The sequence below is a fragment of the Dipteris shenzhenensis genome, chromosome 14, assembly GCF_047967505.1.
Source record: "Dipteris shenzhenensis isolate YYH24624 ecotype China chromosome 14, Dip_SZ_1.0, whole genome shotgun sequence".
Classification (NCBI taxonomy): domain Eukaryota; kingdom Viridiplantae; phylum Streptophyta; class Polypodiopsida; order Gleicheniales; family Dipteridaceae; genus Dipteris; species Dipteris shenzhenensis.
Window position 1 is genome coordinate 31835775 of NC_141609.1, and position 25599 is coordinate 31861373.

The 25599-nt window shown below is 48.0% G+C and overlaps 1 protein-coding gene across 1 annotated transcript in view; it reads right to left on the bottom strand.

The window, feature by feature from the left end:
• The window catches only part of LOC147894483 (uncharacterized), a 214759-nt gene that overhangs the window by 46439 nt on the left and 142721 nt on the right, over positions 1–25599 (bottom strand). Inside the window, exon 13 of the mRNA XM_087385319.1 lies at positions 6713–6736. Within this exon, the coding sequence (XP_087241445.1) occupies positions 6713–6736 (24 nt within the window). The remainder of the gene's footprint in view (positions 1–6712; positions 6737–25599) is intronic.

Sequence of the window (25599 nt, forward strand, 5' to 3'; positions counted from 1 at the left end):
TGTTTTGATGACTCCTTGTCCTCATAACAGATCTGACAACGTCCATCCTGACCAACCTGCCGCAACCAGCTCCCCACTGGAAGACCTTTGTGGGCGAGAAGCCAAAGGAAGTAGGAGATCTTCCGCGGCCGCCAGCTCTCCCACAAGGCCTTCCACAAGGCCTGCAAAAATAGCCTGGAGATACCCTGAGCATACCAACTGGGCCGCTGGGTGGGCGGGCGGCTCTGCATCCTCCCGAGAACTCTCCTGCCCAATGTCGTGCTGTAGGCGAAGAAAGAGGTCGGCCCCTGACCTGTCACAATCTCTGGCCATCTCCATTCTCCTGGGTCCCAATCAAGCTCCGCCCCTCCCAGAGCCAAAGTCACCATAAGTGCAGCTGATCCTGCTCTATACTAGGATCGGTCCGCCAAACCTTCCCCACGAGGCCTACGGCTCGAACCCTTTGCCATGGGAGTAGGGGGTCGATGAGCACATCCTCTCTCCTGAGTCGGCCGTCCCCCATAACCGCGAAAAAGGTAACAGAGGTGTCGTCCATCCGACCTGCAACCACCAGTGGGATGCCACGGGGGGTGAACTGTCCCAGCCAACGGTCATCACCAGGCATGAGGATCTGAATCTCGGGCGGAACCAACCAACCGGCTGGAATCGCTCCGTCTATCTCCGTGCGTCTCGCCTGAGCTCCACGGGCACCTCCAGCTGCGGCTGCTAGAGCAGCGGTCTCCAAGTGTCTGTACGTGTCCCTCCAAACTCGAAGGGACCGGGCTGGCCCCCGCATCCAACCGTCCCACCTGATGTGTGATCTCTCCCCCAGTTGAAGGCCCACGACATCTCTGACCTCATCGTTCTAGATGAGCGGCTGGCGATCGATCTCCTCCTGACAGCTAGGAGGGGACTGTATGAGACTGAGGCGGAGCCGCCTCCAAACCATGAGAAGGCTATGAATGAGTGGGGAGCGGGGCTGAGTGAGCGGGGAAGAAGTGAAGATCCACCTGAGGGACGGTAGCCACTCTCCACCTTGGCGCGGGACACAAGAACCGACCCCCTGCTGAAGTAGAATCTTCCACGTTTGCCCCCCCGGGGTCAAACCGCGGATAATCAACTTGTCCAGCACGGCCTGACTCTGAAGCTTAGGATCGATGACCCCCAAGCCACCCTCAGCCTGCGGAAGAATGACTGTCTGCCAGGCAACTCTGGCTCTGGTATCTCTGAGACCGTCCCCCCACAGGAAATTCCGGACCAACCTCCTAAGCTGTGCCACGCTGGATCTCGAGAAACACCAACAAGAGGCCACATACCATGCCGTGGCTAGGAGAACCTGGTTGACTACAAGAGCAAGACCTGCCAGAGAGAGCTTAGCAGTGCTCCAGAAAGCCAGCTTCCGTCGAATGGAGTCTAGCACTGGGAGAAACTGCTGAGCTGGCGTGATATCCAGGCTGACCTGAAAGCCGAGATATCTAGCTGTCTGTCCCCACGGGATCCACCTGAAACCCAAAAACCTCCCCCACTGTGAGCACGCCCCGGGATTTGTGAGAAAACCAAGTGATTTATTCCAGTTGATTTTCGCACCGGCTGTCGAACAGAAGACCTCTAGGGCCAGCCTCACCCTCTCCAGCATCATCTCATCATCCTGAACAGACAATGCTGTGTCATCTGCATACTCCGAATCCAGGAGGTCCGTGTCCTCCCTGATGGGAAGGCGAACACCCCGGATCCCGGTCGACCTCGCCCGAAGGTAGTATGTCATGGCCTCGGCGAAGAAGAGAAACAGGTAAGGAGCAAGGGGGCAACCCTAACGCACTGATCTCTCCAAACGAAATCGCTCTCCCATCCTGCCACCGATGATGACCCTGCTGGAAGCTGTCCTGTATAACGCTGAAATACCCTGAATCCATCCTGATGGGAACCCTAGTCGCTCCAGAGTACCCTCCAGGAAGGACCAGTCCACTCGATCGTAGGCATTCTCAAAGTCGAGAAGTAGAATGGCTAAATGTGACCCACTGTGCTGAGCCCACTCCGCCGCCTCTGAGAAGGTGAAGACATTATCCAGGATACTGCGATCCTGGACAAAGCCTGTCTGAGTGTCATGAATGAGGTCAGGAAGTAGAGGCCGAACTCTGGCGCTGATCATCTTGGCAAGGATTTTGTAGGCAGTGGTGAGGAGAGTGATCGGGTGTCACTGACGGATCTCCTGTCGATCTCCTCCCTTCGGGATGAGTTAAATTAGTCCCGGGGAGAGGCTCTCTGGCATATATCCGCTGCTGAAAATCCTCTGAAGGGCTGCTAGGAGGGGCTGATGGATCTGATCCCAGAAGGAGGTAAAGAAAGCGCGAGAAAGCCCATCCTCGCTAGGGCATTTCTGCCCATCGATGGCCATCAAGGCCTCCAACATCTCGTCAGTAGTGAACGGTGCCATCAACGTCGCCTACATGCTGGGCTGAACCAGGGCTGGAATGTGCCTCCACACCTCCTCGCGGGAACGTCGAGTGCGAGGGGCAAGCTGCTCTTGCTGGAAAAGAGTCCTGTAGAAGTCGGTAGCCAACCCCAAGACCTCACCCGGATCAGTAACGATGTGCCCCTCCGCTGTCCTAAGACTCCGTAGCTGATCACCTGCTGCTCTCTGGCCATGCGTCCTGAAGAACTCCCTGCACATCCGGTCGCCCTTCCGAGCCCAGTATGAGAGGGAGGCGTGATAGGAAAACTCTGAGCGGCGCTGGAGAGTCTCCTCAAGAAGGGCTCTGGCTCGAAGGGCCTGGATCCGAAGCTCCTCCGAGCCCGGGGCTGCTGCCTGCTGGAATCGCTGAATGGAAGCGAGGTCCCTACGAAGAGCTCTCTCCCTACCACCGAATCAACCAAATCCATACACTCGCCCCAATCTCTGTCCCAAAGGCTACCGATACTACTGCACACCTCCTCCCACGAGAAGATGGAGTCGGGAATCCGGCACGAACGGGGAGGAAGGGACTGAGCTGCCGAGTCTAATGATAAGAGCACAGGCACGTGGTCGGAAAGTGTCGTCCCTGGCACTATACCCGCCTGACTACCTCTGCTGATGGCCCAATCACTGACATAAAATCTATCCAGTCTCTCCAGGAGTCTACCTCCTTCCCTGCGTAAGCCCCACGAGAAGTCCAAGCTCCCGTGCCAACGGCGGAAGGACGGGTCTCTCCAACTGTCCCTACCTCCTGTCGCGAAGATAAAGGAGTCCCAAGCGGACTGCTCTGCCTGAGCCATACCTGTAAACTCTGGTCCTCTGCCCTGTTGTTCCTCTGCCCTATTGGTCCTCCAAGGTCTCCAGATTGTTGAAGTCACCTCCAACAATCCAGGAGTCCATATCTGGGAGAATCCCTGTGAGTGTCCTCCAGAAAGTGGCTCTGCATCGGAGGTCTGTGGGAGCATAGATGTTGAGGATTCCTATTTTGGAACCCTCCAACTCTAGGCCTACCCAAAGTGCATGGCCTGGGATCAACGTACCATGACCAAAAACTCCCTGGGCTAACAGCTCGCACACGGAAGTACAGACACCGCCACTCCTCCCCTGTGCGCCGATCGAGGGCTCCCAATAAGTGTAAGAGCGTCCAAGGAGAATCTTCCCGCAGCTATGGGAATGAGCCACTGAAAGCTTGTGCTCCTGGAGCAGAAGTATATCCAAGCGACCAATCACTGCTGACTGAAGTTCCTGTCTCAAGATGAGCTTCCTAGGACCACGGGCACCAGAAGAATGAAACCCGTTCACATTCCAGGAGACAAGGTGTAAGCTCATGGTGAGGACTGGTAGGCTACGAACAACTGTTTGCTCACGGCAGATGTCGATGAAGAAGCTGACATTTCAGAATGGAGGCGCTGACGCTTTTGAGAGGGTTTGGAGGGGGAGGCGGGGTCGTCCTGCCCGTTCTTCAAAACCTTTAGCAAGGGCGTGAGGCCTTTAGTGCCATGAACAAACGCTTTCTCGAGCCAACTCGAGATCTCTGAAGTAGTCATCCCGTAGAAGGCTCGGAGTTTCTGAGGAGTCCAGGCTCTCACATCCTGGGGAAGGGGCCACGACAGAGGGGGCCTGAGGATCACAATCAATCTGAAGCGTTTGGCGGCGCAATGCCACCGCAGGCGCACGTCACCCTCGGACCACTGAGTCTCGAGAAGCTGTCCACCCGACGGGCCTATCCAGGAGCAAACCTGAGCGTCCGTCTACTCTTCTGAGAGCCTCCCAGACCGAGTCGTCTGTCCAAGTCTCGGAGTCGTCGCTGAGGAATGTGAAAGCAAAGCTAGGGCCATCCCTCGGGGCCAAGGCTGTGATCTTCCCATCCGCCCCTTTGCGGAGCAGGAAGATATTGATGTCGAGACAAGCAGGGAAGGTCCCAAGGTCGGCCACATCCAAGTAGTCCCAGGGGCCAGATCTGTAGAAGTCGCGAGGAAGCTCTCTCTCCTGAAGCTGAGGCCCACTAGAGTCTGCAACTGAGGGGCTAGCAGACAGGGAAGACTGCTCCAGGGGTGGTGTAGATTCGGGGTGTCCTGCCTATGGAGGGGAAGGGGGAGGAGGCTGGGGGGTAGGCAACTCAGACTCCACGGAGGCGACTAGCGGGGGGGGTGGAGGAGGGGGAGTGGGGCTGCCCGCGGCTGAGGAACCATCGGTACAGCTGACACTGCAGGAGAGCTGAGAGAGGCCGGGGGGGGGGATGGGGCTGAACCTGGGACTGGGGCTGAGAAGGAAGAGGAGGGGACTGAATCAGAAAACATACTCATCATTCTCATCTACCTCTTGAGGGAGAGAGAGATGTTGGATTTTAGTAGTGAGGGCATGAGTTGGTGTCGGGGTGTCTTCTTCTTCTTCTTCACTAGCAGCAGTCACAACCAAGTTAGCATGGTCCTTAGATTGTTGCTTGCCAAGCTTCTGAAGACAACAATCCTTTGTATGGCCAAGCTTCTTACAATACGGACACTTGAGAGGTTTGAATTTGTTTTTACCCTTAGAATATAATGCTGGCTCCTCATGGAAATCCGTATGTCTTCGGTGATGATCAATGAGCATCGCAACCATGTCATCAAATGTCGTGTCCCGTGCCGTTGGTATAATGTCACGATATTTAGGAATGTCCTCAATGGAGGACATCAACCTGATCATCTTTCCCAACAAGGGCCTTTAACACAGCAAGTTGGGTTATGAGTGATTCCATATGATTCAAATGTTCACTTGAGAGAGTCTTTGTGCTTTATCTGGAGCTTAAAGAGTTCATGTCTAAGAAATACTTTGAAGTTGATAATTTTGTTACCAAACAAGCGTTCTAGCTTGTCCCACAATTCTTGTGCAGTGTGATCAAAATCTCAGGGATGAATAACTTGATCAACCAAACCCAAACCAATAAGAGTGAGCTTTGTCATTGAGATTTTCCCATTGTAGAATTTTCTTTTCATCTGATAAAGGCTTTTTTTCTTTTCCACTAACAACATTCCACACACCTTCTCTCATAAGAAGAAGCCTAATCGCTACCCTATCGAGCTGCTGCTCCTCCCCGTGAGCTGCTGCCCCCCCCCCTCTCTCCCTTTCAGCCAGCCCCCTCTCCCTCTCTCTCCCCTTCGCCAGCCCTCTCCCCTTCTCCCTCCTCCTTCCCTTCCTCCTCTCCGCTCTCCCTCTCCCCCCCTGCCAGCCCACCCGTCCCCTCCCTCTTCCCACCTGCTCCCTCCCTCCCCCGCACCCTCCCCCTCCCTCGCACCCTCTCCCCCACCCGCTCCCTCTCCCGCCCCCTTCCTCCACCTCCCTCCCTCTCCCGCTGCCCCCCCGCCCCCTACTCCTCCCCCGCCACTTCCCTCCCCTTCCCCTCCCCCGCCCTCCCCCTCCGCTGCCCCTCCCACCCCCTTCTCCTCCACCGCCCCCCCCCTTTCCCCCCCGCCCCTCTCTTTCCTACCCTCTCCTCTCTCCTCCTTCCTACGACCGCCCGTTTCAGGGCGTCCTGGGCAGTATTTTCACGGACGGAGATTTAACAGTGTTGGAATCGGCCTTTTCACTTCTATTGGCGAATGGATCCCCATTCAGCCAATCTCTGTCCACTTCCACTGGCCGCGAGAACCGTCATTTTTTCAGAAGACGAGTTGCAACAACTCAAGAAAGATGTGGAATTAGACGGATCCACATCACTTTTCGCCCGCATCTATGGGTCACATCTTTCCAGATCACAGGCTAGAGACTGGATGCTGGCGGTGTTACCAAAAGATCTTGCCCCACACCTCAGGGATATTCGACTTCTGGGACGTGGATTCTTCCAAGTGATTTTCGACTCCCACGAGTCCACAGCCCTTGTTCTCAAAGCTAATCCCTTGGCTTTGGGTTTAAGGAGGATTTTTCTTTTGCCCTATACCTTGGGCTTCGATCCGGTTGAGGAGGATAGTCAGGTCACATCACTGTTCATTAGGTTTCCTGGTCAGGACTTCACTCTTTGGAGAGAGCAGCTTGGGATTGTGGCAGAGATACTTGGTTGGACGATGCCTTTCTTATTCAGCCATAGTCCCTCCTATTCTCTTGGTCGAGCAGGAGGCAGCAAATGCCTATTCATGCACGTATTGACAGATTCTATGTAGATGATTGGGCACTTGACAGAGGTGGATCGGTATGCATTGCTGCTGGGGTTTCCACTTCAGACCACTTTCCTATTGTGCTGGCTATCTCAGAGCCTCACTTGAGAGGCCGATCTGCCAGCATCAGGATTCCAGATGCCTTGTACACAGAGGAGGACCTTATAGAGGCAGCCTTGCGGATATGGGCTTCTCATGTCCAGGGTGGGAAGCCATTGCCATCACAGGTAGCTGTTGCCCTTTCTGGTATTAGCAACTTCTACCTCTCAGTTGCTCGTACCACGAAACGAGATATTCTCAGACGTGAGATTGGTGTTCGCCAGCAGTTGGCAGCTTTACAAAGGGAAGAGCAGAAACGGCCTTCAGATGCTTGGATTCAGGAGCGCCTTGCTGTAGTAAGGGCTCATCAGCACGTATTGCTTGATCAAAGAGCACATATGCCTTTCATGCATGAGAGTCCTTCTGGATTCAGATGGGTGGCAGAGTCAATAAACACTTTTTCTCTACTCTTGGCCCTAGACATAGTATAGAGAGTGTATCCCAACTTATTGACTCACATGGGGTTTTATAGACAGATCGTGATGATGTCTTGCGCATAGCTTCAGATTTCTATGCCGCCCTTCTTACTGCTGACCCTGAGACATGGGATAGAGAGGATGCTAGACAGGTTATTTGGCAGAGCATCCCTTTGTTGGTGAAACCTGATATGCATGTTTTGCTTGATGCACCTTTCACCAACATAGAGTTCAGGACTGCACTTTCAGCCCTTCACAAGGGCAAGTGCCCAGGTTCGGATGGCCTTACCCCCTCTTTTTTCATTGCATTTTGGGATATGATTGGAGACTACATTACTTCAGCCCTGCAGGGCATTTGGGACTCTGGTGAGATGCCCGGGTCACTTACAGAAGGTCTCATCCACCTTATCCCGAAAGGAGGTTGCAGAAATCTAGTGTCCCAGTGGAGGCCTATCACACTTCTGGGGACTTGTTACAAGATTCTGGCCAAGGCAATCAGCCTCTGATTGCAGTCCCTTCTCCCAGATCTTATTCATGACACTCAAACAGGATTCGTGCATGGCAGAAGCATATTTGATAACATTTTCTCTTTCTGGAAAGCTTCAGAGTGGGCCATGCAAAGCGAGCCATTCTACTTTTGGATTTTGAGAAAGCTTATGACAAAGTAGATTGGGATTTTTTGGAGGGCACCCTTCTACATTTTGGCTTTACTGATGTTTGGATCAGAGGTGTTTCCTCCTTGTACAGATCAGCCCACAGCCAGCTACTTATCGGTGGGGTAAGGGGTGAGAGATTTTAGATTTCCAGATCAGTCTGTCACGGATACCCCCTTGCTCCTTTCCTTTTTTTGTTCGTGGCCGAAGCTATGAGTATCTATATACGATCTCAAGCTGACATCTTCTGGCTGAGACTTCCCATTAGAAGGGAAGAGGAGTTACTTGACACTGAGTTGGCAGATGACACTGCAGTTTACCTGGATGCCACTCCACAGACGCTCTCTTCCTTCAGGATAGCATTGGATTTATTTTGCTTGGCGGCAGATAAATTGGCATAAATCCAATGACTTTTGGATCAGTAATGAGGACACTCCAATTTGGGGGCTTGACATAGGATTTACTTGGGTTCAGAGGGGTGTGCCTGTCAGATATTTGGGCTGCCAGGTCGGCTTGGATATTTCTTCCACGCAGTAGTTTGCTCCCGTGTTGGAGAGCATCAGGAGGAAGCTCCTTTTTTGAAGCTCAGCCAGGCTGGATCTTTCCTCTAGAGTTGTGGTGGTCAACTAGGTTCTCTTGGCCACGGCCTGGTTTGTTTGTTCTTGCTGGTGCTATTCTAGGGGCTGCATCACTCAGCTCAGGAGACCGATCAGAAATTTTCTTTGGAGTGGGCTTGATGGCATAGCAGATACCCTTAGCCAGGGTGGCTTGGGAGACCCTCATCCTCCCTACATAGGAAGGGGGTCTCAATATTATTGATCCAGATTTGCAGTGCAGAGCTTTACTTTGCAAGATGGTGGTGCGGGGACTTATGCCATGGCAGGAACCGTGGAAGGCCTTTCTTATTAGCAACATTCAGAGGTGCACACCTTCTTCAGGAGGAGACTGGATCAGCAGTATTAGGTGGATCTTCACCACAGCACACCTCAGATCACCTTCGTCCCCTCTCATGGTTGCCATTCTGAAAGCATGGGCCAGTTTTAGGAGCACTCTTCGGAGGATTTCTCCTTCCTCTCGTGAAGAGATTGATAGGCAACCCATCATGTGGAACTGCAGACAGGCGAGGATGATTTGGATGGGGGTAGCCAGGATTTTTAGTCACTTTGCCCACTCCCTATTCTTTATGACATGGGGCTCAGTGGCTTGGCTTTCTCTTACAGGGCCATAGGTATTCAATGAGAGACTTGACTCCTCTTGGGCCATTTTGATTTTACGTCATCAGATTGAGTCCTATTCGTTGGATGTGGTACCACACCTTCCTTTTACAGATGTACATGTCTCGGTGGATACTTCTTGGGAGATTTTAGCAAGCATAGCATCCTGGCATATTTGGAGGGCCAGATGTACAAAGGCTATGGAGGGTACTCAGGTTCATCCCTCGCACACTTTCGCTAGTATCTAGACAGACACCGTACATACTTTGATGGCCATATGGATGAGGGTACAGGGAGACTCCCGTGCAGCCTTAGCTAGGAGGGCTTCTTTCTTCAGGGAATGGAAGGACTCTCCTTTCTTCTCTGAGACTCTTACAGGATTGAGGTGGCACTTTCAGCCTCAGCCTTGGTTGTTTTCCACCTCACTTTGAGGGGGTTTTATTTATCCTCATGATTTCATGATGTTGTATTTTCGCTCAGAGCTTGCTCTAGCGAGTTTCTTTCTTACTTAATAGAAGTCTCTTTTTTGAAAGAAAATGATAATAAGAAGAAGAAGCCTCAGCTTGGTTTGCCATGTGGGAAAGTTCTTACCATAAAATTTCTAAATAATAATAGCGGACTTAGAAGACTCCATTTCAGCAAAGATAAAGCAAGAAAGAAGCCAAGATCACCACGAACAAGCTGGAAACAGCCCCCAAATGATGCTATGACAGCTCCACTAACTTAGCCAAGTCTCCACAGTAAGAAACAGCAGCAACCACGAGCATCCCCAAGTCTAGAATTCCCACAAATCTGCTCCAAGGCGGCTTCTCCACGCAGACGACCCCAGCAGCCATCAAAGCGAAGCTCATATCCATGTGAAGGGAAGGCGAATCATGGCTGAAACGAAGGAGGAGGCTCGCGCAGCCAAGAAAGGAGCATCCATGAGGGGAAGAGGGAGGCAAGGTCAAGGTGAAGGAGGAGGGAGAGATACAGAATAGTGGCCAAGTAGCATCACGAGGAGGACAAGGGCAAGCTTGATGGCGGGAGAAAGGAATACCATCGTGAAGAGGCTAAGGTAGGCTCTCCGAGAGGAAAGAGGGAGAGTAGCTTCCTTTGTCCCCCCTCAACCTCATTCCCTTGGAGAAGCAAGGAGGAATGAAGAGAGGAGAGCTGGCTCTAATACCAAATGTTGGAGCATAGAGGAGTAGGGAGAGGAGGTAGGGTAGGAATGTCAGGAAATGGAGTCAATTTGAGTGACTTTTAGTGTGTTTCTATTGAGTTCTAGAGTAGTACTATACTACTTTATATCCTAGAGTGCACTATGGGACTTATCCCATATACATTTGACACTTAGAGTGTGTGTGCCTATCCTATAACGCATTGTACTTTCTCATGTCAAATCGCTCAAGCCTCAAGCCTTTCTTGGTGATGTAAGTACTTTACTTCAGTTGTACATTTCTTTATTTCTTTCATTTCCATTATGGTTGTTTAGTCTTGCTTTCATTTCCATTCCATTCCATGTCTTGCTTCTTCATATGGTATCAGAGCTAGGCTATCTTCCAAGAGGTTGAGGTAAGAGATTGAGGACATTGAAGGTTCTCTCCCTCATTCCCCTTGGAGGAATGCCTTCTCCAATTCCATCTTAATCTCAACCTCTTTCTTCCACCTTGAGCCTCACCATTGGAGAGCTTCATCAACATAGAGATCGTGATTCAGCTCGCCATTCAGCCCGCTCAGCTCACCATTCAGCCTGCTTCATCTCGCCATTCAGCCTTCTACTCAGCCCATACTAGCCGTACAACTGTATGGACTGTTGCGCCGTACAGCAGGCCTGCTGTCTGCCCGTACAGCCAGCCATACTGATCTGCCCGCCTGATCTGCCCTGCTGACTGCCCATACTGATCTTGTGAGAGCCGTACTGATCTGCCCACTCCTCTTCTTTGCCTGCTACTGTTCTCTTCTTTTCTCTTCCCGTCACCTACAGCTCCATTGTGCTCGCCATCTCTTCCTCTTCTCTCGCTTGTACCTGCCATCTGTACCCGCCATCTACTCTTCCTCTACTACAACTCCATTCTGTCCATCACACTTCTCTTTCTTAGTTGCCATCTTTATGGGTTCGATCTCCACCAACTCTCTTCTTGTGGACAAATTCAAGGGGGACGGATTCCCCACATGGCAAACAAAAGTGCAACTTCTTCTCATGAAGGAGAATGTTTGGGATGCCATTGAAGATGATGAAGCACTTGAGGCATCAACGGAACCTCAAACACGCAAGATTTGGAAGCAACACAATTTGAGGGCCATCGCAATCATCGGGCTTTGCCTAGATGATTCATTGATTCATCACATCGACTTCAAGTCCAAGGCTAAGGGGATTTGGGCATGCCTCGAGAATATATTTGGTAACAAGATCACCAACTCCAAGGTGTTTCTGAAAATGCAATTTTATAAATTGAAAATGGAAGAGTCTGATACCTTGAGTGCACATATAGCAAAAATTCGGTCTTTAGTTCGACAACTCTCCAATTTGAAGTGTTGCCCGGACGACGAGGACAAAATGGCTGTCCTCATGACAAGTATGGAAGGGATTTCTCGCTTTGAGAATGCCCTTGAAGTACTTTGCATTGCATCAACTACATTCAAAGATATGGTGTCTCTTCTGCTTGAAAAGGATCACCGCAACAAAGAATCTTCATCTTACTCATCAGATACTACACATGCTCTTGCCTCCACCAGCAAATGGAGACCTAGGCCATCGACTCCACCAACACGAGGAAAGAAATTCAAGCCGTTCAAGTGCACTTATTGCAACAAGCTCGGTCATACTGAGGACAGGTGCTACCAGAAGCTTGCTCAACAACAATCGAAGAATCATGCCAGTTGGGTGGCATCCGCCATTAGTGATGATGCAGAAGAAGATGACCAGCCGACACATGATCATGCTCTTACTGTCTGTCTCCAGCCTCTAGAGGATGATGGAGATCATGATTTTGCTTTCTAAGCATGATATATTTGGGTTCTTTGCCATAGGGGTGTTTCCCAAAAATGAATGCAATAAATCATGTGTGTTGAGTCAATAAAGGTACTCTGCCTTAGACAGTCCTCCTAAAATGATGTATTTCTTTTCTATTTTTAGTGTGTGGCTCCATGTTCCTCATTAGTCTTTGGAGCCAAGAGGGGATGTACTGTGGGAGCCATGTGTTTTTTTTTTGGCTTTGATAGGTCTATTTGTTGGTGCATTGGTCTCCTAGACCTCTGAGTTGATCATGCATCCATGCATGATGAGCCTCTGAGCCATGCTAGATGAGATTTCTATGTTATGCTCACTAGCCTCTGAGCCATGCTCACTTGCCTCTGAGATTGTGTGGGAGCCCCTCACCTTTCCTCCATGGGGGGGTGTTAGAAAATGGAGTCAATTTGAGTGACTTTTAGTGTGTTTCTATTGAGTTCTAGAGTAGTACTATACTACTTTATATCCTAGAGTGCCACGTGTCACTATGGGACTTATCCCATATACATTTGACACTTAGAGTGTGTGTGCCTATCCTATAAAGGCATTGTACTTTCTCATGTCAAATCACTCAAGCCTCAAGCCTTTCTTGGTGATGTAAGTACTTTACTTAAGTTGTACATTTCTTTCTTTCTTTCATTTCCATTATGGTTGTTTAGTCTTGCTTTCATTTCCATTCCATGTCTTGCTTCTTCAAGGAAGAGGAAAGGCAAACAATGCAAGCAATGGAAATGGAAACAACTGAAAGAGAAATGGTAGTGCTAAATCAATGAAAGACTTACATTGATAGAGCTTGATGTTGACTCTTATGATGTGACACACAGCACAAGTGCAGCCTTATATAGGCTAGACACTAGACACTAGAATACCAAGGTGTATATGGGATACTCCCAATATGACACGTGGCATCCATAAGACACACTAGACTAAAACACACATAAAACTCACTCAACTTGACTCCATTTCCTACTAGAAGCAAGGTCAAGTTTGGCTGAGCTCCAAAAAAGAAGCTTTTGCTCCTGACACTCTCTAGCACATTGGCGAATTGTCGCATGCCCACACCAACCTAGTAGCCCAAGTACAGGACAGAACACCTCTTTGGATCCAAGTAAAACCCAAATCAGCCCCCCAGGCTAGAGTGTCCTCATCATTAATCCAAAAGCCATTGAATTTGTTCCAATTAATGTGTGCACTTGCTGCAATACAAAATAAATCCAAGGCTGCCTTGAAAGATGTGAGGTCCTGTGTAGTTCCAGATATCAACTTGTCACATGAGGTCATCCTTTTACCATAGGTCATCTATCATCCCTTGTACAAGGTCTCTTCTAGTCACCTGTACAAGTGTCCTTCAGGTCATCCCTTGTACAAGATCTCTTTAGCCACCTTGTACAAGAGGTCGTCTCGTTATACTTATATAGATGAATGACCTTCCATACTAGATTTGGGGATCCAAATGTAGTACCTTTGCAGCACCTGGCATGATATCACCTGATTATCCCCGATGGCTTAGGCTAAGAGAGCACCTTTTCTAAAGGAATGGGACCAAAAAATAGTTTTTCTCACATACCCACAAGCCCCTCATGGCATTTCCAAACTCCTGATTGGTTGTCTCATTTTTTCCAAGATTATTTCTAATCTTTCTTGGATTGATTATGGAGCTACTCTTCACCTTATTGTATTTTCTAGCTAGACTTAAAAGAAGTCTCTTTCTTTCTTTTTTTTTCGGGGGGGGGGGAGGACTATTCTATGATTTTCAAGGCATGTTATGCCATATGCTATGCATATATCTAGATGCCACTGCAAGGTTGACATTAAAGCTATCGACGTGAATATGTTGTCCTTTTTACAAGCTCCAATTATATGGAATTGAATTAGATGGATGAAATGATATAATAGCAAACTTTATTAAACAACTTACAAGGCTTAGAATGAAGCTGGCTGTAATATTGGAAACTCCGAAAACTGTTCCATTCTTCATAATGTCACCTTGTATCATATTGGCATTGGTCGTAGCCTCTGAAGTACAATTTTCCAGTCTCAGGGTTGCCAAAGTGAGCAATTTCTCTTGTGTGTCAAGTCGAGAGGCAATCTAAGACACAGTCAAGTAATAATATTTGAAACCCATGAATAATTTTCTTCAATTAAAAATAATTATGCAAGATTCATTTCAAAACTTGCCAAAGAGTGAGAATTGCAATTGCAAAAAAAAAACGTGAGATTTAATAACTTGCATTCTTTGATCAAATTACCAAATTTGTATGTAGAGCAGTTCATGAGACCAAGTTTTCTAGCTCAAATTCTCTACCTGTACTTACGACCCCAAACCTCTTTCTATTCCTCTTATTGATTAATTGATTAGACTAAGAGTAGAAGAAATATAGGACAAAATAATTAAAGACTTGAAATACTAATTGTATTTAATTAAATGTCAAAGTTTTGAATAACAATAAACTTAATTATTTCCCAACCTTAAAGTGATGTACCCTTTTGAACCTAGTTTAATCAAACTTGAAACTTTTCTTGTTTGTCACTTTTTGTGCATTTCTTTGGTCTTTGTACATCTTAGCTAATTTTGATAGGTATCCGTACATCTCAAATGAGACTAAGAAATTATTTCCAACCGTCAATTGATCTCTTAAATCTGGTAACCTTCCTACTATCCAAATCATTCTTTCAAGCAAAATTTCATTTTTTTGTCCTAGGCAAATCCACTTTCAATTTCATTGGCTCTTGCTTTCTCATTGCAACCGACTCTACATTCTTGTATCAAAATCAATGCATCTTTATATCTCTTTTTCCTTGCAATCATCTTCTGTGTCTATATGCTAGACTTGTTGATATCTATGATTGCTACCTCTCCTTGCCATATCACCTTTCGAAATTTGTGATTTCACTTTTGTGCATGATGTTCAACTTGTATACAACCTAGAACTTGTTTCTATACAAACATAAACCTTGCTTTTCCAAAACCACTACTTGTAGGGCTCTAAGTATACTTTCCTTTGAGATATATAACCTAGATTAAACACATGCGGCATGGATTGTTTTTGGGATGTTTTAGCTGGACATTTACTATGAAGAAATGTCACTTCTTTAGCAAATGTTCCTAAGTTTCCATCTCTATCAACATTTCAAGAGTTGTTTGTAGTATACTTTCATGTATGAATGATTTGCATACTACTTAAGGCATATTTTAAGTTCCATGATGTTATAGTTGTTCATATTGTAAAATGGAGTATGCTCCAATCTTCTTTGTAAAACTCCCTTGTGATGATACTTTCTAAGCTGTCACACTCAGCTTAAAGTAAGCTTTTATTTGGTGTGTTGAATTAGCTTCTTTATAGATTAATTATTGTCAACAAACTATGGTACACCAAGGTCAACCTCCACATGGTTCCCCTCCAGGAAATCCCAATCCACCCTGTCATACGCCTTCTTAAAATCCAGCAAGAGGATAGTGAGACTTGGCCTCCTCTTGTGCCCAGTCCACTACATCCCAAAAAGTGAAGATATTGTAGGATGCTCCTCTCCTAAACAAAACCTATTTGGGTATTAGGGTCGGTGTCGGGGAGGGGTGGGAAAAATCTCAACCTCAACACCTTAGCTAAGATCTTATAGTAGGCAGTGTCCAATAGTGTGATTGAGTGCCAATGGTAGTAGATGTCAACTCAGTCCCCCCCCTTTCGGAATCAAGAAAACTCTAGTCTCTAGCTAGTGACTTGGGGAGCAGCAAGAAGCTAAGCATAACGAAGTGCTTATGTGCATCAAAAGCAATTAAAAACATCAAGGACAAGCCATCCTTCCTTGAGCATTTCTACACAGGTGGGCTTACCAATGGCATGAGTGCCAAAGGTACAATGTGATGCGTGCTTTACTTGAGGTGAAACAAAGAGCTACAAGAGCCCTGAAGGCTTCCAAGAGCTCCTCATCCATGAAGGGCGCCTCTAAATGTGCCATAATGCTTGGGGTAACCACAGAGGGGGTTGTTGGTTCAAACCTCATCTTAGGTTGTCTACACCTCCAGGGTCTCCTCCTCTACCTAAGAGCTAAAAGGACGTAGTCATCTCTAAGATATCCTATAGATACTAGTACATCTAGCCTCTCTTATCTCTCAACAGTGGAGCTATGGGACCTATCAACCTAGAATCCGTGGCTGAAATAATTGCCATGCCATCAATATCTCCCTACTAAACCCACCTCGCTCTAGAGGAGTGATAGAAGTACTCAGGGCACCAGATCTCCATCGCCTACAAGTCCAATCTGGCATTCTCGTACTTGTCCTCTATAGCCACCTAGGTGTTGGTTCTTGTCCTCCCCGAGTCACTCAATGAAGGCTAGGTTCCTCCCTGAGTGCCCTGTGAAGGCACATGGTAGGAGGAACGGAATGGAAAAGAAATGGAAGAACTAGAAAGCAATGAAAGGAAATGGAATGAACAAAGCAATGATAACCACATACTCACATGATAGAAAAGCTTGTTGTAGACCACTCTAATGTGACGGTAGACAAGTACAACACTATATAGTGTGACACTAGATTCTAGAAAGCCAAAGTGTATATGGGATGACTCCCAATATGACACGTGGCATGCCTAGGACCATGTCTAGGACTCACTAGACTATAAAAACACACCTAGAACACTCACTTTGACTTCATGTTCCAAGACCCCCTCGAGGGGCTACTGGAATGGAACAAAAAACAGAGCATGACAATGATGGAGTCTACTGCTTTGTGCACCCCAAGTAGCTGAAAGCGGAGAACTTCTCAATAGTAACACTTGATTTGGAAGACTCCATAATGGAAAAAATGGAAGTACCAGTGCAAGACCAGCAAGTTGAAGAGTTCGAACTCGTAGTGGAATAGCTCGACCTTGGAGTAGCAACTTCAATTGTCGGGGAGCAGGTTGGGGCAGAGAATGGTGGCGGGATTTGAGGCAGATGGTGGGCAGAGAAGGATTCCAGCAATGCAAAGAGGTTGACTATACAAGAGAGTCACTCTATATCAAATGGGGCTGCAGCAACATCTGAGAACTGGAATAGAACTTCTTCAAAAAATACGTCACTTATAATAACAATAAGCAGCAGGAATTCCGTCACAAACTCAAATTTTGCAGAACTTGAAGAAGCCATAACTTTTGACTGAAAACTTGGATTTTGTCAATGTAAAAGGAAAAAATGTAGAGTTGAAAGTCCTTTACAACTTTGCTGAAGAATTTTAGTCGAAATTCCACCTCGAGAGTTGAATATGAACATCACACCGCTCTCATGTCTTATAAACAGCACCAACAGATCATGAGCAAGAATCAGCTTTCTGAGAGATCTTCAAGCAGTCAATGGTGATGAGCAGCCCATGAACGTCTCGGACAGCTCCTCCAAGTCGGCATCTTGATCTTCATGATGAGGCTGGGGTGGAGGAGAAGAGAAGAGGTAGCTTTCCAAGGAGGAGGAGGGAGAGTAACCTCATTGGCCTCCCTCACCTCAACCTCTTGGAAGGGGAAGGAGAGACAGGGCTAGGAGAATGACTCTGATACCACATGAAGGAACATGGTAGGAGGAACGGAATGGAAATGAAATGGAAGAACTAGAAAGCAATGAAAGGAAATGGAAAGTACAAAGCCATGATAACCAAAATACTCACATGATAGAAAAGCTTGATGTAGACCCCTCTAATGTGACACTAGACAAGTACAACACTATATAGTGTGACACGACTCTAGAAAGCCAAAGTATATATGGATAACTCAAAATATGACACGTGGCATGTCTAGGACTGACTACACTATAAAAACACACCTAGAACACCTAGAAGACTCACTTTCACTTCATGTTCCAACACCCTGTCTCTCTCTGGAAGGGCCTGCCTATGCCACGACGTGATGGACTGTGCTCTATGCTCCTCCACTGAATCCTGGGGTGTCCAACTAGCCCGTCCATCCTGTGAGGGGAAACCAAAAAATGTGTAATGGCCTGTTGGACCTCCTCTCACCTCTTTTTGTAAGGGGTCCCTTGCCATGGTGTCTAGATGCAATACAATGCGGGAGTGGTCTGACATCATCATGCTAGGCAAAATACTAGCTAAACCCCCCCCGTGCACGGCCTTGTCACCTAGGTAAATTCTATCTAATCTCTCCAAAATTCTATCATGTTGGTGCTGCCTGAAAGAGAAACTAAGACTCCCCAATACCTCGAGAACTTATCCTCTTGCCAGGGATCGTGGCACGTGATGCTGAAGATAAATTTCTCCCATGTGCCCATTCGGAGGAAGGCATGGCAATGAAGAGGTCCGCCTCGAGCTTGTCCTCCTCAAACTCCAAGTAGTGGAAGTCACCTCCAACAATGCAGTAATCCAAGTTTGGAAGAAAATCTACGGGCTACCTCCAAATGGGCACTCTCTACTTTCAATAGGTAAGTTCGTACAAGTTGAGAAGCTCTATTGGGGTATCCCAAATCCACAATGCCCGTCTTGATGGGAGATCACCCTAATCATACACCTCTATGGCCAAGGCCTACCCCACCAAAATGCAAATCCTTTTGTTGTGTCCCAGTTCCTTCTTGGAAGAAAGCATCTCCATATGTGGATATCCGTTCATGGCTGACAGCATATACACTTAGAGCTCATTGAATGCACAACAAGGGATTTGTGCACCTTTTGTTGCAAGATGAGTTCTTGCACGTACTAGTGTGCTCGATCCTCGAAACGATGCATGTTCCAACTCAATAGTGTCCAATTCATGAGATAATGGTGTGAGAGTGCAGCAAAAACTGAACAGAAAAGAGAGAGCATACACACAAGAACCAAAACTGTGGAAATGGAGAGAAAGAAAGAAAGAAAGAAAGAAAGATATATAAACATCCTCAGAAGACCTCATGGGCCTATGGGAAAAGTGCACACCAAAAAAATGCAAAAACATTTGGATACCCAAAGAGTTGAGGGAGCGCTCAAGGCAGCTCAGCCCCAATTATTTATATACATAACTAAATACTAGTACTATCTTGGAAAAAAAGGCCTAAATAACATCAATTTAAGATTGAGAGTCTTTGGGTTTAGATTTGAAATCTCGAACCAAAGCCTGTCCATCCCGGTAGATCGCCCATTTACCTTGCTTATGTGCTTCCTTCACTTTTCTGAGTTCAATGTTTGTTTGAGCTGTGTTAGAGTGAGCTCCTCAGATGTCCAAATTCTTGTACCCTTCCGCTTGTGTCTGTCTGAGAATCTTGACTCTTGCTGCCCTTTCATTAAAACATACCTGCGCTTGTGTTCCTTTTGGAGTAACATTGCTTACGTTGTTTTCATTCCATTCATTCTGTGGAATCTCTTTCTTGAGGCATGATATCTTATCTTCTGTAAAGCCCTCTCCATCTCCAAGGCATCCATCTTGCAGCCCCTTGATGCGCAATATCATCTTGTTTTTAGCTCTACTTTGCTGCTCTTTAACCTCCGCGTATAAATCAGCTTTATTGACTTTGTTAGTAACATTTGCAGTCATCTCCTGCTTGATAGAGCTTACTTGATTTGTGATCATTTCCTTCACTGTGGATACCAATTGGGGTGTTGGTGGAGGTGAAGTGCATTTGTGTAACAATTCTTGAACAATTTTTTGCTTGCCTTTCCCTTCCATATCATTGTTTTTCCTTTCTAGAGCTGCCATTCTAAGCTTGAGCTCATGTATTTCCTGCTGCAAATAGTAGACGTGCTCTTGTGGGCCTATCATGCTTACCTTTTTTGTGTGTTGTAGATACGTCTTTCCATACTGAGAGGGCGTCTTTGAGAAGACATACAGGGGAGGGGAAGCTTCAGTATCAGAATAGGAGGGCTTACTTGGGGTCAAAGCAAAAGTCTTCTTTTTTGGGAACTCCATGTTGCTGGCCTGTGAAGCCCCTTTGTTGGTATTAACCCCCAAGCTGGTCCAGGGGTGTAGAGATATCTACAATGATATGGTGTTGTAGGCCATAAGTCAACTATATGGTTGACCAGTACTTGGGTACTATATATACCAGGTACTTGCATTGTTTTTTTTGTAACATTTCAGTTGGAGTTCAATTGTGTTCACTTCTTGTTCTCTTGTGTTCACAACACTTCTCCATTCTTGTTCCTACATGTGGTATCAGAGCATCCGTCACTAGAGTCCATTCCCGCACTTGCTTTCAGACTCCTGTTGATAAGAAAAAAAAGGGAAGACAACCAGGAATTATGTACTTCACCACGTCAGATAGCTGAGACTTCATAGGGATCAGCTGCAATGTGGGCTCGTAGATGGTGAGCTTATGAACCAGATTCCAGAGTATGTGTCTTTGTACTAGGCATTGAGGCAAATCCCCACCAAAAAAAAAAAACTGACTGAACATGGATCACATAGACTCAAAGAGAGACAAAAGACTACACAGCCCGAAACAGACTGAACTTAGAACTGAACTTCTCCCCAAAACTCAGAAAACAGTCAGCCTCAGAATACTATGAACCCACAGCCCACATGAAGGTTATCTTTGGGACTTTTCAAGACATTAACCCACAATCAAGATCCCACAGCCAAGACTCGTAAGCCTCCATCAAGAGCAACAGCTCGTAACTCTTGACGTGATTATAACTGCTCCACAGCATCTCCTTCTCAAACATTGAGCTCTAGCATTCCATACATCTCCCCAAAACTGCAGTCAGTGACCAAAGAGTAAGAGGGACTGGCTAGCGGATTGCATCGATCATTTCTGCTCTTACACAACTACGTCCAGCGTCTGTATCTTTTTCTTGCTCGTAGAGTACTCCATACTCATAGCTTCTGTCGCTACAGTCCTCTAGACAGCAGAAATGATGCCACACCTATGCCTCAAGCTTTTACTAAGCAATAGCTCATAACCAGCCACCTACAAGCCCACATAGAAGACATCTCAAGAAACAGCCTCAGCCTCTTCTATTTCCCGTATTGTATGCTTTCCGTCACTCAAGATATTCTGCTCAAAACCTCCATGATAGCTATACTTCTCACAGCCAAGAAATCCACGACTCCAGTAAGAGTAAACAGCCCGTTGGAAAACAGCGCCAACTCACAGCTTCTCTTTTCATGGTGTATGCTCCCCCTCTATCGTTCAAAATCCTCTAGCGCGCAGTAGCCATGCCCAGCCAATACTCTGGCCTCCGTAGTTGAGACGCCCTTCTACAACGAGCAGCTCACGGTCTCCTTGCACCATCTTTCCAGGTTACGTTCAAGCTCTCGACCCCCAAACTTCAGAAGCTCCTCTCCAAGGCAACCATCCACACAGTAGCGATGCCCAAGCTACATCCGGTAGCACTCAGCCTCCCCAGCAGAACCTTCGCTCCTGGGAACTACTCCCGCTTCTCCTTATGATCACGCATCCCCAGCCAAAGGCCTCCCTCGCTCACACAGTCGTGTCCCGCACTTCCAGAGCCCTCCTCCGTCGATCCTTGTAGTAGTTCACCTGCGAGCTCCTTCTGCCATCTCAAAATTCCTCTGCAAGCTTCTCCCACACCTCCTTTTTATGATCACTACTGCCTCACAGCTCCTCTTCTCCTCATGGAGCACACGCTTTTTCTCCCCCCAAGGCTTGCTCTCCAAATCCCTCTTCTAAAGCTCTCCAGCTCTCCTCTGCAACGCCAGCTCGCCAGCGTATCGTCCCCTTTCAGCAAGCCTCTCTTCACGTAGCATGCCAGCTCGTCGTCGAGAAGCATCCCTTCATCCATCACGTAGCCACCTTTGCATGAGCAGGGTGCCTTCCTAATTAGTCCAGCCACCTCAGCCTAATATGCCACCTCATCAGTGACACTTTACCACTCTCAAGACATTTTCCCCAAATCACATTAAATGCACATTTTAGACCTTTAGTCACACAATTCCCACACACATTAGCATGCACATTAAAGCTTGCATGCAAACCCGTACACACACATGAAAAGCCTCTTGACGTGGGCACCAAAACATGTCAAATTCCCGTAGCATGCAAGTGCACATTGACTCAGGAAAATATAAAAAAACCCTTCATGACTTGACTTTACATGACCCCAAAAACATTTCGCTTGACCACACACTGGACACCTTTGCTCTGGAAGTCTGGTACAACCACATTGCATTTCATCATTTCCCATGAAGTCCCTGCAAAACATACTTTATCATCTCAAAAAAGTATACATCAGTCCATCATGCTTGTGAAAGAAAAATTCACAAATGCCAAAAGCCCACACCTACCCTAGATGTGTACAACTATGTGCCTACCCACAACTATATACAGTGCTCAAAAACTTGATACAGATTTTGTCCTATCACCGTAAGCTTGGTGCTCTAGTTTTGTTATTGGTTGCCCACATTCCATTCCGTTTCAGCTCCCATAGCTTGCATTTGACCCCGGCAGCCCACATTTTGCTCCAGTTCAGTTTGGTGCCTTGTTTCATTGCCAGAAACAGTCCAATGGCTGTTTTTTGACTTTTTGAGGTCCAATTTCAATGTTTTTTGAAATTTCGGAGCTACCCTCAAACAAACCTGTCCCGACTGCTCCTTCCTACTCTGAGCTGCCCCTCCCTCTCCTTCAGCCCTCTCCTCCCTTGCAGCCCTCCCTCCCTACCTTCCCCCTCCCTCTCTGTCCTCCCTCACAGCCCCTCCTCTCCCTCTCCCTCCCTCTCCCTCTCCCTACCTTCCCCCTCCCTCTCCGTCCTCCCTCATAGCCCCTCCTCTCCCCCTCCCTCTCCGTCCTCCCTCACAGCCCTTGCTCTCCCTCTCCCTCCCTTCCCCTCCACCCTATCCCTCACCTTCCATGCAGCCCCTCCCACCCCGCCTCCAACCCCCCTTCCCACCCGCCATCAACTCCCTCCCTTCCGCCTCCCCGCCCTCCCTCCCTCCCCGCCTCCACTCACCCTCCCCCCCGGCCTGCCTTCCCTCCCCCTTCCCCGCCCCAACCCCCCGGCTTGCGCTTTCGCCCCCCCTTCCCTGCCCCATCCGGCCCCCTCCCCCCCCCCTTCCCTCGCTCCCCTTCCCTGCACCTTCCTACCCCCTTCCCACTCCCCTGCCCCACCCCTTCCCGCTCCATTCTACCCCCCTCCCTTCCCACCCTCTCTCCTGACCTACGAGCCCCCTCCCCTGCCCTACAACTCCCCTCTCCCGGCCCTCTCCTCCCCGCTCTTCCTTCTCTCCTACCTTTTCCTTCTCCTCTCCCGACCAGCCCCCCCCTTCACCCTTCGTTTGCCTCCCCTCCTGCCCTTTCCTTCCGCCCTCCTGTGTCCCCTGGGCTTCATCTTCAGGCAGCGTTTTCTAGAGCGGACGGATTTTATTGTGTACGAGTCGGCCTTCCCACCCTCGATTGACAATGGCTCTGCCTTCAGCCAATCATGATCTGCTTCCACCAGCCAACAAAAACCGTTACGTTCTCCTGCAGCAACAACTCAAAAAGGATACAGAGCAGGAGAGTTCGACATCACTCTTTGCTCGCATCCATGGATCCCACCCTTCCAGGTTATAGGCTAGGTGCTTGCCGCTTTACGTGGAGACCTCGCAGGGCATCTCACATCTGTTCGTCTGCTTGGTCGAGGTTTCTTCCAAGTTGTTTTTGACTCCCCGAATGCAGCAGGCACAGTGCTTCAAGCCAATCCCTTGGCACTGAGCTCCAGGAGGATTTTCTTGATGTCCTTCTCGTCGGTGGGCTTTGACCCTGTGGAGGAGGACAGCCGGACGATTTCACTCTTTCTCAAATTCCCCGGCCTCCCATAGGTGTACCATCGACTCTTATCTTCCATTGGAGCCACTTTCGGATTGGTCACTGAGATCCCTCCCCTCCCTGGGATGCTTTCTTCGGTAGCAGAGGCAGCCAGGTCGGACGGGGTACCCCGTGTTAGGGTCATTGTCTCTGACCCTAACATCAAGGATGACGGCTAGCGTCCAAATGGCTCATTCTTCAGGCAGAGAGTCGAGATCACTGAGAGACAGGATCGGTGTAGGATTTGCAGGTCCCTTGGGCACTTTGCCAAAGATTGCCCAAGGAAGAAAGTCCTAAAAGGTCCACGGTTGTAGCACCTCATAGCACCACCTCGGATGTGGACCTACTTCACAATCTACTACAAATCCTATCACTTCTCGCACTGCTGGACCTTCCACCTCTCATCTACGACCGTTGGCTATAGCCTCTTGTCCTGGACCTTCTTCTATAGCGCGAACAGGACCATCAGCATGTCTTGTTCCAGTCATCTCCCATTGGGTGCCAGTCAGAGTTGCTGAGCCATTTCCACCTTAGGAGGCTACTGATGGCACCACAGACCCTCCCTTATAAGCAAGAAATATTCATGTCCTAGTTCCTTGTGCTGATAAGGTTGCTCCTATCCCTTCAGATGTTCATGTGAAAGAGCTTCCATCTATGGAGCAAATCGTTGCCAAAACCCATGCCATACTCCAAGCTAATGCTACTTTTATGGCCAAGCTCCATCAGTGGCCCCCTTTGTCCTTTTCTCCTCTTTCTTCACCTCTTGATAGAGGCAAGGGGATTATTGCTTCTACTCCACCATCCTTAGCGATCCTCCACACACTTGCGCCAGAATCATCAGTCAAGAATTCTTTTGTAGTTCTGGCAGACATGGCAAAGTTTGAGTTAGAGGAGTTTGTACACTCTACCTTTGGGAAGCAGAGCTTCCCCTCTGTAGGTGTACTTTCCCCAGTTGACTTCCCTCCTCTTGATAGGAGGAATTTCTCCTAGGAGAGGGATATCTCCACTACCAGGTCCGTTAAGGTTTTTAATCCGGCCTCTTCCTCTCGCCGATGAGGATTGTCAGTTGGAACGTTTAGGGCCTCGGAGGTGTACCTCACCGCCGCCGCCGTAGGCAAGGATTGATATTCTCATGATTCAGGAACATAAACTGGATGTCAAGGATTGTGCCAAGTCGGGTAAGCTTCTCTCGGGCCATACTTTTTTTTCACCCGCCTTGGGCCATCAGGAGAGGTACTTGCATTTCTGTTTCTTCTTCAATTCGGTGATTGAACAAGGGATCATAGTTCCCTATCTAGAGCTCAGTGGATCGTTCTTTGTAGAGTGTGACATCAAGTGATTCACCTGCTTCATGCATTGTAAGCTTCAGCCCCGGCTCCATGGGAGTAGCTATGGGCTTACAATCCTGCATGTTGAATCTGTCCAAGAGTTTTTGCACATACTTGGATTGAGACATACCGATGCCACTTTGCTCTTGAGTGAACTGGATCCCCAAATAAAAGTGTAGCAGCCCCAAATCTGACATGTCAAAAGTGGTCTGCAATTCAGCTTTAAAATATGCAATATTATCTTCATTTGACCCTGTGAGCAGTAAGTCATCTACATAAAGAATGATGACTAAAATATCCCCCCCATCCTTCTTGATGTAGAGGGTACTTTCAGTTGGATTGTTGTGTAGCCCCTTGCTGGTCAGAAAGGCATGAATCTTTGCATACCATGCACGTGGGGCCTGTTTCAGCCCATATAAAGCTTTATTGAGCTTGCATACCTTAAGTGCATTTCCTGAAATTTCAAAGCTTGGAGGTTGTTTGACATAAACCTCTTCCAACAAGTCTCCATTAAGGAAGGCTGTTTTTATGTCTAACTGATGAACATTCCATTGAAAATTTGCAGTCATTGCGATAACTGACCGGATGGTTGTCATTCTAGCTGCGGACCTGAACTCCCACCTCAAAGACACTGTCCCCGTCTCA